At 43.2% G+C, this 15,198-nt stretch overlaps 1 protein-coding gene across 4 annotated transcripts in view; it reads left to right on the top strand.

The window, feature by feature from the left end:
* Positions 1 to 15,198, top strand: part of LOC129746377 (ankyrin repeat domain-containing protein 50-like) — a 28,396-nt gene that overhangs the window by 9,510 nt on the left and 3,688 nt on the right. For all 4 annotated transcript variants that reach the window (XM_055740037.1, XM_055740013.1, XM_055740029.1 and 1 more), the window contains 6 exons: positions 5,516 to 9,873; positions 9,937 to 11,290; positions 11,358 to 11,663; positions 11,722 to 12,002; positions 12,069 to 12,267; positions 12,332 to 12,614. In XM_055740037.1, the coding sequence (XP_055596012.1) occupies positions 6,055 to 9,873; positions 9,937 to 11,290; positions 11,358 to 11,663; positions 11,722 to 12,002; positions 12,069 to 12,267; positions 12,332 to 12,614 (6,242 nt within the window). In that variant the 5' untranslated portion in view covers positions 5,516 to 6,054. The remainder of the gene's footprint in view (positions 1 to 5,515; positions 9,874 to 9,936; positions 11,291 to 11,357; positions 11,664 to 11,721; positions 12,003 to 12,068; positions 12,268 to 12,331; positions 12,615 to 15,198) is intronic.

Below are 15,198 nucleotides of genomic sequence, written 5' to 3' on the forward strand. Positions count from 1 at the left end.
TAAAAAATATATATGTGAGCTCCCCTTCTCCCTTCCTATTGAATCAGTGAAAGTAGGAAGAAGCCATAAATAATCATAGAAAAAAAAATTCTACTCAAATACCCCTTGCTATTTTATTTGAACAATAAGTTTTCGAGTGATCCTTAAATATTGTATAAAAATCTTCCTCCTTCTTCCCCTCTTTCCGTTGGAAAGAGGGAGGGATCTCAAAAAAAAAAACATTTCTCGTACTCGAAAATAATACCAGTGCAGTGATAGGACAGATAGGACTATCGAAGAGGGTGACGTTCCAAATAATCATAGAAATGTTTCTCGTACCCAAAAAACCACCATTGTGAAATTTGGTTCCATTTGCTTGATTAATTGCAAAAAATTGTATGGGTGGCCCCTCCCCCGTTTATATCTCCACAGTCTTAAACCATCTTTAGAATATTGTTCCTACCCATATACCCTCGTATGCCAAATTTGGTTCCGTTTGCTTGATTAGTTCTCGAATTTTGCGAAAAATTGTATGGGAGCTCCCCTCCCCGCTTCCTATTTCCCCATTGGAGGGGTACCAATCTATTTTAGGAACATTTCTCGTAACCAAATACCCTATCATACCAAGTTTGGTACCATTTCCTTGATCGGTTCTTGAGTTATGCAAACATTTGTCTTTTGTTTGGGAGACCCCCTCCTCCCCTGTTGAGAAACAAGAGAGTTTTAGCGAAAAATGTGTTTGCCGTCATTTGGCCGCTCGCGGTATGAACAGGTATATACAAAGTGTCGGTATGTTTAGTGTTAAAAAAATTATTGTTGAGCCAACTCCGAGCCAACTTTCTTCGCTAGGCTCGTGACAATTCGGCTCAGTAATCTTCGTTTTGTTCCTTCGTTTTGTCACCTTCTTCGCGTTCTTCCGAGCCACCATGGCCGCTGAATCCTTCTGCATTGCGTTAACATTCATGCTCTCCGGTCAGGTCCGGTTTTTCCGGATTTTTTTTTTGTTTCGATTATAGTCGTTTTACCATCTTTATGGCATTCGCGACTTTATCAACGTTGCAGTTGGCGAATCGTTATTGAAAAACTTATCCGATACAACTGTGTTCGATGTTTACTCTTGGGCTCGAACTCGCGGACATCGGCTCAGGAGACAACAGACTTGCCAACTGAGCTATATCACAAGCCCAAGGTTTTTCCGGAATGATATCTGGGGGATGTTCCGGAATGACGTGGAAAACACTTGGAAGCTCTGTCGGCTAATCTGTAACAAAAGTTAAGTGACGAGAACCAGCAAATCTAAGAGAACATTTACGTTCTGTTCCGATTTTAACATATTGGGCACGAAGCAAAACTTGTTCCTGAATGATAAAACAGCCGTTTCCTGAAGCACCACCATGGCCGCTGAATCCTCCACCCATCCGGCCAGCTGGGGGATAATGTTGGCTGTTCCTGAATGATGAGGAAAACACTTCGTAGCTCAGTATGCTAATCTTTAATGAAATTTTAGGATGAGAAATAGCACAACCAAGTGAAATTTTATGCTAAATTTACCTTTCTGTTCCTATTTTCACGTATTGCGCAACTTATTCCTGAATGGAAAAACAACTTAGATAACCTCAATGAACGGATTCGGAAAATACTTACCTTTATTTAGAGGTGAATTGTACCGTTTTATTCAGCGCAATCCAGGTCAACTTCACCTCGCTACGAGATTAGCTTTACCTCCAAGAGGTAGAAGTACCTTTTTTGATTTACCTTTTTTTCTAGGTGAATTCTACCTTTTTTGTCTGCTCGATTCATGTAAACTTTACCTCGTTGTGAGGTAAGTTTCACCTCGGTGAAAGTAAAAGTTACTTTTTGACGTAGAATTACGTCTTACGGCAACACTATAGGGGGGCAAATTGAAATTCGCGAACCGATCTCGCGTCACGAAAAACGCCTCTTTCAAAGACATCTCTCTTAAAAGACATACCAAGCCTGCTCAACGTAGATTGGCTATTCGAAAATGGAAAAAAAATTAGACGCCCCGCCCCTTCATGAGTTTTGTTATTTCCAGCCTACGAAAGGTATAAAACAAGGGGTCAACGTACGGTTTGGTTCATTGTATCAGAGAAATTGAAACTAGTGACACGGGCAGTAGCAGAGCTGACCGACAGCGGCGGAAGCAAGTTGTGTTGTGACAGCTCAGAACCTCACTAACCCACCTCACCAACCCAACACACACACACACACACACACACACACACACACACACAAACACACACACACACACACACACACACACACACACACACACACACACACACACACACACACACACACACACACACACACACACACACACACACACACACACACACACACACACACACACACACACACACACACACACACACACACACACACACACACACACACACACACACACACACACAAACACACACACACACACACACACACACACACACACACACACACCACACACACACACACACACACACACACACACACACACACACACACACACACACACCACCCACCCATCACACACATCACACACCACCCACCCATCACACACCACCCACCCATCACGCACCACCAACACAACGCACTCGTCATCCACCTATAGTAGAAGAAAAGTCAATCGCAACTCTCTTTAAGATTTTGGCCCTGAAAAGGGCCTTTTTTTTGTTATTTGTAGATATGAAAACATGGTCAATCTAACGCTTCCTCGGGAATCTCGTGTTTAAGCAACAGTTTAAGCTAGTGATTGCTATGTGATCTTAAGGGAAATGAAAACATGATACTGATTCCAATCCAACGAGACGCATGAGACTAAAAACAGTTTGAGAGCTTTTGCCCTGAGTCAAGCGTTTAGATCAAAGCAGTCATTATAGGCTTTTCTCGCAAGCGTTTGATACAAAGCTCATGTGTTTATCACATTATTTGCATAACTGCCGGGCGCATAATTTCGACGACATCGGCCTTGTTTCTGCTTATACTTATATTTAATTCGCCTTTTGTTATGCAGTTGAAAAAGCTGCATACTATCTTTATGGGTCGATTTAGACCATTAATAGTTATTAAAACGACAATTTATGGATGAATGATTTTTTTCGAAGTTAAGTTCCTTTAAAAAATTCGACATACTTTATTCTAGAATGCTTATTTGAAACGAAAAACACATTGACTCGGGATAGGCTGTAGTAATTCTACGTGAACTTCTCGGTCGTTTCATATATACAACCACTGTAACTTTTTTAATTTCATAAGCATTCACCTTTTTATATAAGATATTTTATATAGGTAGGATAACCACCAAGTGCAATCTAAGTTCCCTTGAAAAGATCAATCCACATGCATGTGCTGCATCATTGAGGCGTATAATTCCAAGGTATTTCCAGGTAGCATTGCACTAATGCTGAAACGGCCAACCTTCATCATACTATGTGTGCAGGTTATTTCACGACCGGGATATGATCTCATGACCCTTGGCTTAGAAGACAAGGATGCTATCCTCTAGGCCACGATCTGCTGCCAAACAAGTGATGCTTTTTCACTTCAGAATGACAGCAGCTTAGGGTCGAAATGAAAGATTTCCACTGCTGGCGATCCGGAGCCAGCGTCTGCACTTCCTCTTAGCCAAGGTTCTCGTCAAGGAAGCACTCCATTTTCTCAACTTGTTGTCCAGCTACCACGAAATTTTGAAAGAATTTTTTTTGATGATTTCCATCGACTTGGTCTTTCCGACATTGACTTTAAGACCTGCTTCCTAGGAGCTTTCGGTGAAGTCTTCAAGTTTGCTCTGCATATCAGAATGTCTTTGGGTGAGCAAAACGATATCATCAACCAGGTCAAGGTTGTTTTTTGATGTAAAATTATAATTTGTACTTGAAGCTTAAGACATATTGTAACCCAGACAAGACACCTTGCCTTACACCACATAGGGACTCTTGAATACCGTCATAAACGAACTGATAGCACAACTCAACTTATCATGACTCATTTCATGACTTAATTTTAGGTTTATGTAATAATTTAATTAAATAATGTGAAAAGTGCTACGATAGTTTATCACATTAAGAGTCATTGTAAAAATTATATGTTTATTAGAGGGAACTTGACATATCCTTTCTAGTGGCTTATGTATCGAATAGGTCCTCGAAAACTGGTCGTTCTCAGGACGTACCTAGTACACTGGCACTGGTATGTACAACATTGTAACAAAACGAGTGCCGATAATTGACTTTCAACTAATTAGCATCCTTATATGTGGCCCAGAGAGAATGAGAGCATGATGGTGATAAAATGGTGCCTCTATCACTGCAGATGGTTTCCCTTGAGTAAGTGATGAGCCATCATCTACGATGGACTTAATGTGGATAAAATATGGCCCGATGATACTCACCCGACCACGTGCATGTTTTGTTACACTTTATGGTTTCAGTTAGCCAATGCGTCTCTTTTATTTCGTTCCTCCTCGAGTGGTTTTGTCGATGATTGCACCAAAGGAACATTTCTTCCATCCATCAAACCTGCTCTATATTAGCATTAGCTCATCGATGAAAACGTAGATCAAAGATTTGAGAACACTTGGTGTGACATTGCAAAATAGACCAGCGAATGGGGAAGAAACCAGAAAGAAAAGGAAAAAAAATATTCTACATCATCAGTGAAGGAAGTTGTTAATTTTGGATCGCTTGGACTCTAGTGGCTTAAAATAAAACTGCCGAATGTTAAAATTTCGGAGACATAAGAAGCATTGTAGTTATTATTTTCTCGTATAACGTTTTTTTTTATTTATAACTTCAATACAAATATACAAACTTTAATGCTAGTCAATCCGAAGTACAACCAGGGCATAGGTTGGCCGTACCTATTTGTCACAAACAACTGTTTTTTTATTGTACGAACAACTTTTGCAAAAATATACTTGAGTATATGTACTTAAGTAAGTATACTATATTTGTATAGAAATTAGAAATGTACCTTGAACGAAATAATTCTACAGTTGTTATTCGTTCATTTTCTCAACCAACATTTCTAAGATATGAATCTATTTTATAAAACTTTAGCACAGTATTTTGTGAGTGCAAAAAATTTGTGCTGACAACTTTGAAAGGACGGGTTTCTCTTCGCGCGTTTCAAATTGAAAAAAACAGCATATGGAGGAGCGCCCATTCTTGATTCTGAAACCTTCTGGTGAATCCAGTCAGTCAGTGGCCACTACTGGCGGCAACGACCCACTTAAGCATATGTGCAGAAAAAAAGTCATTCTAGCATTTTATTGGCTGTTTTGGTTTTATTTGAAAACATCGCGGCTTGCAGAAGAGCACACGACAGCGTTCTATTATGATGTAAGCTTCTCTCCCATGCGATTTTTCCCTTGCTTGTTTGTCTATAATTTCCGATTCCGTAAGTGCCGAAAAACTATAATAATCGCGCACCACGACGCAACGTTTCTGATCACAGCACATTATATCATTGAGTTGTTGGTTTTGTTCTTACCGCAGGGTTTATTTTCTTCTATTTTTAGATTTGCGCCGTCGTTCGGGAACTACTTTTCCGAGGCAAGAGAGTCAGCAATCAGCAGTCGCCGGACTACTCACTGGCAACGAAGCGGGACACTGGGACTGGGACGAGCACATGGCTCTCGGTTAAACGACTTGAAGTCCTCATTCTAAACGTACTTGCAAATCTCTCCAGGATGCAAATGTACCCAACTGTGTAGTCGGGGAGCATATAACAGCTGCGCCATCGAACGCTTCAACTTTCTTTGGAAAGAAGAACATTGGGGCGAGTTGTTTCGAGACGCGCGTTCTTTTTCAATCGAAAAAACATATGGAGTTAGAAGGGTTCCAAGGTTGAAAAACAAAAAAAAAAGGTTTCAATATAATAATCCATTAAAACAGCGAAGGTAACTTGCGAGAAGCCCTGTTGAAAATATGATCAACAGAGTCGTTTCAAATCGTGAACGATGGAACCATTAAATACTGGAGAATCGATAAGTAAACTAATCTAGACGGAATCGCTCGTTGTCGGTCTGTTTTTGTCGGGAATGAAAGGGCAAGAAAAATGTCTTCTTCAGTAAATGGAAAAATGACGAACGGTAAAATGAGTACCGACGATATATACGAAAATTTGCCATGTCGCGAACGAATGCGAAATGGAGACGAAGCATTGGCAAATGGGGCGGCGTCAACTTCTTCGCTCAGTGGCAGAAGTGGTGTCCCAGACGATGAAACCGCCTCCGGGGGAACGCAACCTCCCGAGAATAACAACAAATTACAAAACAATTTGGCACTCAACAGCAAAGACAGCCTTTACGCAACACCGTTGAAAAAATCCGAAAGACCCAACAACAAAGCGCAGGGAGCAACGCCCAAGGGAAGGCCATCGACTGTTTCGGCAGCTAGCCCTGCCCCCGCAACAGCAAACGTAGATGACAATCTCAACAATAGCGACGTTAAGATAATCAATGCTGAACTGGAGGATCGCCGAATACGGGATTTTCTCAAAGACACAAGTCAAATGCACAAAAAGATCGAACTGCACAAAGAATATCAGGGCTCGAATTTTTCCTATCTGGCGCGAAAAGAGCACTTTGTCAATTTAGTTCAGCAAAACGTACTAAACGATTCACTAAATGGATCGTATCAACCGGAAAACATCGATCATCAGTCACTAATTGGCTACAAGACTTTGGCCAACGAAGATGAGGATAAAAACTTGGACTTTGGTATCAACGAATCACTAGACGAACTAGAGGCTAAATGTAATGAAAAACTCGAAATGCTTACAAATTTGCACCGTAACAGATCCACCGAACGCAGCCAAGAAGACAACGAGCAGTTGGACCCGGACCAAGTATTGTGTATGGGACCTCCGATCAACCAGCGTCCACCAATCCCGAATCAGTTAATCAACGGTAAACACATTATAACTGGGGATTTGAATGCCAAAACTCAAGCATTTGCAGCAAATCCAGAAATGAATGCATTCGTTAATCGTGAGTGGGTTCTAAAAAAGATTGCCATGTGTTTAGAGCAAAGGGTCTCGAAAAAACCGGTGCCTGCTCCACCACCTGGCGCAGCATCAGAAGGAGTTGCTGCTGGAGAATGTGTGCCATCATCGTCTTCAGGATTTTTCCCTAGAGCGACGTCCACGCACCAAGCGTCGGCCCGTGGTCAACCTGATTTGCCATCGCTCGGTTATCTAGTCCTAGGATCCAATGGTTCGGGTAAAACGTCAATATGTAACGATATCATAGAGGGAACGTCTGGAACGAAAGGAATGCTCAATCGACGATTGTTGGCATGTTACTTTGTGAATTCCCAAAATCCCGAGTGCCATAGTTTGAGCATGTTTATCAGAAGTATAATTCTACAAATACTAAGCCATTCAAGTTTTGTGAACAATGTGAATGCTCGTGCGACCAACACAACTTCTGAAACGGCTCTCAAGAGTTCTGAAGGAACTTCAACTTCAGATGGTCAACAGAAAGATATAACAAACAGTAATGATGCTCTACCTGAAGCGGATCAGCAGCAAAAGTCCACAGTAAAAGAAGTCAACAAAACTTCATCCGGAGACAAAGAAACCGTCGTCTTTGATCAGGAACTAGAAGATGTGATACTTTCGGAAATTAAGCTGAATGAACGAGTAGCCGAATTTTGTTCAAAGAAAAAAGTAAGTCGGCAACAGTCAGAGCCAGTAGAAAGTTTAAGTCGGGACAAGGAGGCCGCCAACTATCCGTATACTACGCACCCTCCCTTAGCGAAAACTTCGGGTACAGATAAAAGAGATGCCACCTTGAGTCCTGGTAAATCAAAAACTTCCAAAATACCGGTTGCAATAGGGAGTAAGAATAGATCCCCAACAAAGTCACCTGATAAAGTTTCCCGACAGGATACAGAAGATGAGGAGCTACTTGATGGAGCAGGCGAAGGTATCGCAGATATTTCAGACATCAAGATAGATGATGAACTTGGACATGATATCAACGAAGATGTAACTATGGAAATAGCAGATCCTACTTGTACGTCAACCGTGGATCAGAACGTTCGGGAAGAAATGAAACCAGAATCTCCAAAAGCACCATCAGCTCCCGAAATGTCAACATTGGAGGCCAACATTCCACCGCCATTGCCAAAATCGAAAAATTGTCGGCAGATAATTGCCGATGGATACTACGAAATGCTGCTCAGCAATCCCGACATCTTCGAATCGATCACGGTCGATAGCATCGAAAAGAACCCAGATGACTGTTTCAAAAAAGCAATACTGTTTCCACTGTTGGAACTCAATCCGCCCAAGAATGCCTTGCTGCTCCTGATTGATTCGATTGATGAAAACTATATCCAAGATGGTAATCTCATTTCAACTCTCAAAGGCAAACAGATCACAAAAAGTCGAAACATCGCCGAACTATTGTCGAATCATATCCACCTGATGCCGAAGTGGTTCTTCATGGTCTGTACGGCTAAAAAGCAGAACAAAAACATAACGAAAATGTTTACGGGATTCAAAAAACTAACGCTAGATGATCTGCGCAAGAGTCACGTCGTCAAGGACGTTCAGCAATACATTATCAATAGACTGAACACGGATTTCCGTGGCATCAACTTGACCAAAGATATTATCGAAAGTCTGAATCAATTGTACATCAAATCCAACGGTTGCTTACTGTATCTATACAAGGTTTTGAACGGCATTAAGGATAACTTTTTCACATTTCGGGAGATAAAACTCATACCTTGCACTCTCAATGGCTTGTATTTGTACATTTGTCAAAAGTCCTTCAACAAGAAACAGTACAACAAAATTCGACCTATCCTTAACGTGCTGTTAGTATGCAACAACTACGTCGATAAGTATTTCCTGTTCAACTGTTTGCGCACCCACAACTACACAATGGAAATGGATGAGTTCGAAAAGCGACTGGACTTGATGCGCAACATTATCGAGTACAGCCCACGTAACCCGGAAGCATTGAAAATATTCCATAACTCTTTCTGCGATTGGTTGATTGACGTCAAATTCTCAACCAAAAAGTTTCTCTGTGATCTCAACGAAGGCCATGTCATGGTATCGATGTACTACACCATGGCTGCCGACCAAATGTGTCCCAATAAGCTACGGCTTTATCTTTACCATCTGATCAAAACCGGCGAATACCTTACTAACAAAAACATCAATCTTGATCTACTTCTCATACTGCTGGAAACGAAATCAAATCTAAGCGACTGTTTTTACACAAATCTTCTCAACTGTTGTGCACTCTGTGAGGACGAATGCAAAAACGACGTCAACCTGGCATGTAAAACGCGTCTTTTGCTCGAACGGTATCTAAATGCAGAACTGGACGACGATTTTGTAGGCTTCCTGAACGATTTCTTCAAACCGAACCTTCCGACGGATTGCAAAGTATTGAAGCTACTAATTGAGACTGGTATAAATAATGCCGATACGGTGTTGTCATGTGAATCATCTGCCATCAATTCTCCTGTTTTATCGGATCGTTCTCAAAACATTGACTCTGAGCTGGCGGAGTTGCTTATTTCGAGTGAGAGAAGCTGCCAACAAGAGCTGCAGAAATCGATCAATTTAAAGGATCTGCAATGCTCGGGTGCGGTTTCAAGTAGTGGGGCGACTGGTTTGCATACATCGGTCAGCACCGGTACCTGTATGGATAGGTATGGCGATGGTGGTGAAGGCGATGGAAGTGGAATTGTTGGGGATGACAGAGGTAGTGCCATCGGAGATTCGAAGTCGGATATTCACAATGATCGCATTCAGTACGATATGTTTGACGCTGAACTACACAAGGGGAAAGCGTTAATTCACATTCTGGCAAACGAAGGCAATCATACCCTGTTGGAAAGGGCACTGAACGTAAGTTAATAATGTTTCCTAGAAACTTAAACATGAACTAATTATATATTTATCTTTACACAGGCTTGCAAGGATCCTATCGACATGGAGATCGAAGATTTGAATGGTCAAACAGCGTTGAATATCGCTGCGCGTAACGGACACATTGAAATCGTAAAACTTCTGCTAAGTTATCGACAACCATTGAATGATGGCACCGGTCGGTTTCGAAAGATCGACGTTAATCACGCTGATCGGGACGGTTGGACACCTTTGAGGTCAGCATCATGGGGTGGTCATACGGATGTGGTGAAGCTGTTGATAGAGAGTGGAGCATGCTCAATTGATAGGGCTGACAAGGAAGGTAGAACTGCCTTGAGGGCTGCTGCTTGGAGTGGTAATGAGGATATTGTAAAAATTTTGATCGAGGCAGGAGCAAATGTGAACTCAATCGACAAACAGGGACGCACTTCTTTGATAGCGGCTTCTTATATGGGTCATTATGATATCGTAGAAATATTATTGGAAAGTGGAGCAGACGTAAATCATACGGATTTAGACGGTCGAAATGCGTTGTGCGTTGCGGCGCTTTGTGGAAGTTCCGGGTACAGTAAGGTGATATCTACGCTTTTGGAATACGGCGCAAATACGGATCAGACCGATAATGAAGGCATGTCTCCCCTGTTGGTTAGTTCGTTCGAAGGGAACTCAGAGATTTGTGAGCTGCTGCTGGAGAACGGCGCTGATCCGGATATGGCCGATCATATGGGCCGAACTCCATTGTGGGCTGCTTGTACCTCCGGGCATGCCAACGTTGTCAAGTTGCTACTGTTTTGGGGATGCGGTATTGATTGTATGGACTCTGAAGGTCGAACAGTGTTGAGTGTAGCTGCAGCTCAAGGAAATCTGGAAACTGTTCGGCAGTTATTGGATCGTGGTTTAGATGAAACGCATCGGGATAACGCGGGTTGGACACCACTGCATTATGCCGCGTTTGAAGGATATGCTGATATCTGCATTCAGTTATTGGAATCTGGCGCAAAGATTGATGAATGTGACAACGAAGGAAAAGCGGCCTTGCATTTAGCAGCGCAAGAAGGCCACAATTCGGTGATTGAAGCTATATTGAATGTTCACCGACCATGTATCGATCAACGAGCCCACGATGGCAAGACTGCATTTAGATTGGCCTGCCTGGAAGGACACTTCGAGTGTGTTCAGTCGCTTCTCAAATTCGGTTGTGATGTCAATACAAAGGACGCTGATTCGCGTACAACTTTATACATTTTAGCGCTCGAGAACAAACTGAAAGTGGTTAAATTTTTATTAGAGTACTCAAGTGTGGATGTAAACATTCCAGACAGCGAAGGGAGAACTGCATTGCACGTAGCTTCCTGGCAGGGACATGCAGAGATGGTGAAAATTTTGATAACTTTGGGTGAGTATCTATCGATTTAAATCCTCTCTGAGAACATAATTTGTATGAGATTTTTAAAATTCTATAGGTAATGCTGACGTTAATGCAATGGATCTGGAATCTCGAACACCATTACACTCGTGTGCTTGGCAAGGAAATCACGAGGTGATGCAGCTTTTGTTGTACTATGGCGCTATCCCAGATCATGCGTGTAAACAGGGAGCCACAGCACTGGGAATATCCGCTCAGGAAGGTCACGAAAATTGCGTTACCTATTTGCTCAAATATGGCGCGAATCCTTACAAGTCGGATCACTGTGGACGGACACCGATAAAATTGGCTGCCAAATCCAACAGGAATAACGTCCTCCGGATACTAGAAAGCTATACAAAAAGTAAGAATTAAAAAATGATGGTTTTTTTTGGAAAACTTAACTGATTTTCATTTTGTAGATGATTTGGATGGTGGAAAAATGATACAGCAAAACTTGAACCTGAAATCGCCTGACGAGCCACCTCCTTCTTCCTCCATCCATAATCCCAGTCCTTCGGGACCATTTCCAAATCCCAATCTACTAAATCTGCCGAATATTCCATCGTCCTCGCTGAATGCTACCGGTTCATCGTCACAGAATAGTCAAAACTTCTACGAAAATACTATGCAATCGGATAACAGCAGTTTGCATAAACGAAAGAGTGTCATTTCCAGTCAGTCTACCGGTAGCAGCAATGAGGTAGCTTGAACTGATATTAAAAGATTGCCAAGAACGTTTAATATATTTTAACGATTTTTTTCACAGCAAACGCCAATGTCGTTCACCCAGCAGCTGCAAAAACATTCGCGACATCATAACTCCAAATCACACCACATTGTTCAGCAGCAGCATCAACCCCATCAACAAGGGCCGGGTGCTTCGGGTGGCATCGGAACCAATAAATATGGAGGCAAGAAGCACACTCAGATTCTACCTAATGTGGATGAGTATCACGCTAATTTAGGTATGTCTTAATAAAGCAAATAAAAGTAGGGGTAAGATTTTCTTAAAAAAAATATTATTTGCAGCGTCCAACATCCGGATGAATCCGAACGATGCTGATCTGTTTGATTTAGGTTGCATGTCTCCACTGTATGCTACACCGCCACATTCTCCGAGCAGTGATATTAGTTCTCCGGGTCAGAACCAGCCGCCCTCCTCGCTGGCCCTTCTGGGCAAACAGTTCGAAGAAATGAACATCAGTCTATCGAACAACAGTACTATCATGAATCCAGCTGATAATCACTTTGCTCGGGACACTCACATGCGCATCATATTGGGAAACAATCAGAAAGAGCAACAACAGGGAGGGTGAGTTGGTTGATTGACAAGTTAGCTGATCGTAGTCATGACTTTAATGGACAACTACTAACTGAGAACACAACTTGTTATAAGTTTAACAGTTTATTAACTAATGGATGGAGTTTACAATCTAGAGGTTGTTTTTATAGTTAATTAGGAAAAAACAGGATTGCTATGATAAATTCAAATTACATTCAGATTGCTGTGATTGGTTTTTCGTCTCAACTTCAACACTCCTCCTAGACGAAAGCAATCAGACCAATCTCCTTAGCTAAATAGTCTATTCTAATACCCGGTAAGGGTTTCGTCAAAATATCTGCTATCATGTTTTCTGATGGACAGTAGATACATGATATTTCGCCTTGCTTCATCTGGTCCCTGGTGAAATGAATTCGAGCAGCAATGTGCTTGGTCCTGCTGCTAAACTTTTCCGACTCGATAATCTTCAAGGCGCTTTGATTATCACCAAATATCGAGACAGCATTCACCTCCTCGTTCAAATCGCTCATCAGTTGCTTCAGCCACAATGCTTCCTGTGTAGCCTGCGAGAGAGCGATGAATTCCGCTTCAGCCGTCGAGAGGGAAACACAGGTTTGTTTCCGGCACGCCCAGCTCACCGTTCCACCATGCACCATGAATACAAAGCCGCTGTTGGACTTTCGATCGTCTCGATTCTCGGCCCAATCTGCATCCGCGTAGCCGACAACACCTTCTGGTCCACTGCAGTTGGATAAACGAAGTCGGTATTGAATCGTCCCTTTCAAATACCTCACCACACGTTTCAGCTCGTTCCAGTCGACTTGGGATGGGCTACTTGTTTTCCGGCTCAGGATCGAAACAGCAGTCGCAATGTCCGGACGACTATTGACCGCAACGTAGAGAAGCTTACCAATAAGCTTCTGGTACTCCTTGTTGTCCGGAAGTGGGTCACCTTTATTCGCCTGCTTGACGTAGCCTGGATCAAGTGGAACCTTGGACACCTTCGCATCGCCTAAACCACTATCGACAATAACCTCGTTGATGTACCGACGCTGGTTCAGGAAATAATCTCCGCCTTTCTTTTCTATTTCTAGACCTAGGAAATAGTGAATATCACCCAGAGCGCACACTTCGAAGGACTTCCGAAGTATTCCAACTAGAACGTCGGCCATCTCTGCATCTTGGCTCGCCACCACCAGGTCGTCCACGTACACCAGAACGTAGCACCAAAGCTTGTTGTGGCACTTCCGGTACAAGCATGGATCCGATTTGCACCGTTGATAGCCAGATTTCTCCAAAACATCGTGCAGCTTCTGATTCCAGGAACGAGCCGCCTGCTTCAGTCCGTACAGGCTTTTCTGGAGACGACAGACCTTGCCTTCGCTGCCCTTCACGGTGTACCCACACGGCTGCTTCATAAACAACTCCTCCTCAAGGTCACCGTAGAGAAAAGCCGTTTTGATGTCGAATTGTTTCACCGTCATGTTTCGTCTCGCTGCCACCGCCATCAACGTACGGAACGTATTTTGCCGGACCACCGGCGCGAAGACCTCTTCATAGTCCGTACCAAATTTCTGACTGAAGCCCTGCGCAACAAGACGCGCCTTGTATCGGATGACGTTTCCAGCTGCATCTCGTTTCACCGCATAGACCCACTTACAGCCGATCGCTTTTCGGCCAGGTGGTAGGTCAACCAACGCCCAGGTGCCATTCGTTCGGATGGATGCCAGTTCTTCATCCATAGCCATCTTCCAGTTCGCAGCATACGGTGAGGCCAACGCTTCTTTGTAGGTCTTAGGTGCCTCACACTGCTCCAGAGTTCGCCCAGAAACAGCAGCTGTGCCACTGAAGCCAGCTTCTGGCTCACTGTTGGTAGCACCAGCGCTCGGAACAATCGGTTGGTTCTGTGAAGAATGGGAAACGAAAATACCTTTGCCCTTCATTTGATAATCTGCATACTTGCCTGGAAGTCTGTGCTCCCGACCGCTGCGCCTCAACACCTGTGACCAAGGTGGATTTGAGTTGTTTTGCGGAGGGAGCACGGTCACATCAGTTACGGTGTCAGTTGATGTATTTCCATCTGCAGATTCGTAATCGGTTTCTTCAACATCGCTAACCGAAACGACATCATCGTCCGGTTCACCAACGACAGCAACATCATCAGCATCGCCCTGGTCTTCGGAAAAAGTTACTGGGATAACTGGAACGCTTGAACCCTCGTTGCTCGTCGTAGGATTTGTTATTGGATTATCAGGAACGCTTGAACCCTCGTTGATAAAGGACACCTCTCTGCTTTTCTCGATGCACCTCGTTTTCACATCGAAAATTCGGAAGCCCTTGGTGTCTTCCTCGAAACCAACAAGGATGCACTCACGTGATTTCGGGTCCCACTTCTTGCGTTTTTGTTTCGGTACCTGCACCATTGCCTTCGTACCAAAGACTCTCACGTGCGACAGATCAGGTTTCCTGCCACTCCATGCCTCTTCCGGTGTCAAATCATGGCCTCGAGTGGGAGACCTGTTGATGAGATAAACCGCCGTCGACACTGCTTCGGCCCAAAACTTCTTGCCAAGATTTGCCTCGTACAACATACACCTGGCCCGTTCGACTATGG

The sequence above is a fragment of the Uranotaenia lowii genome, chromosome 1 (assembly GCF_029784155.1).
Source record: "Uranotaenia lowii strain MFRU-FL chromosome 1, ASM2978415v1, whole genome shotgun sequence".
NCBI classification, from domain to species: Eukaryota; Metazoa; Arthropoda; class Insecta; order Diptera; family Culicidae; genus Uranotaenia; species Uranotaenia lowii.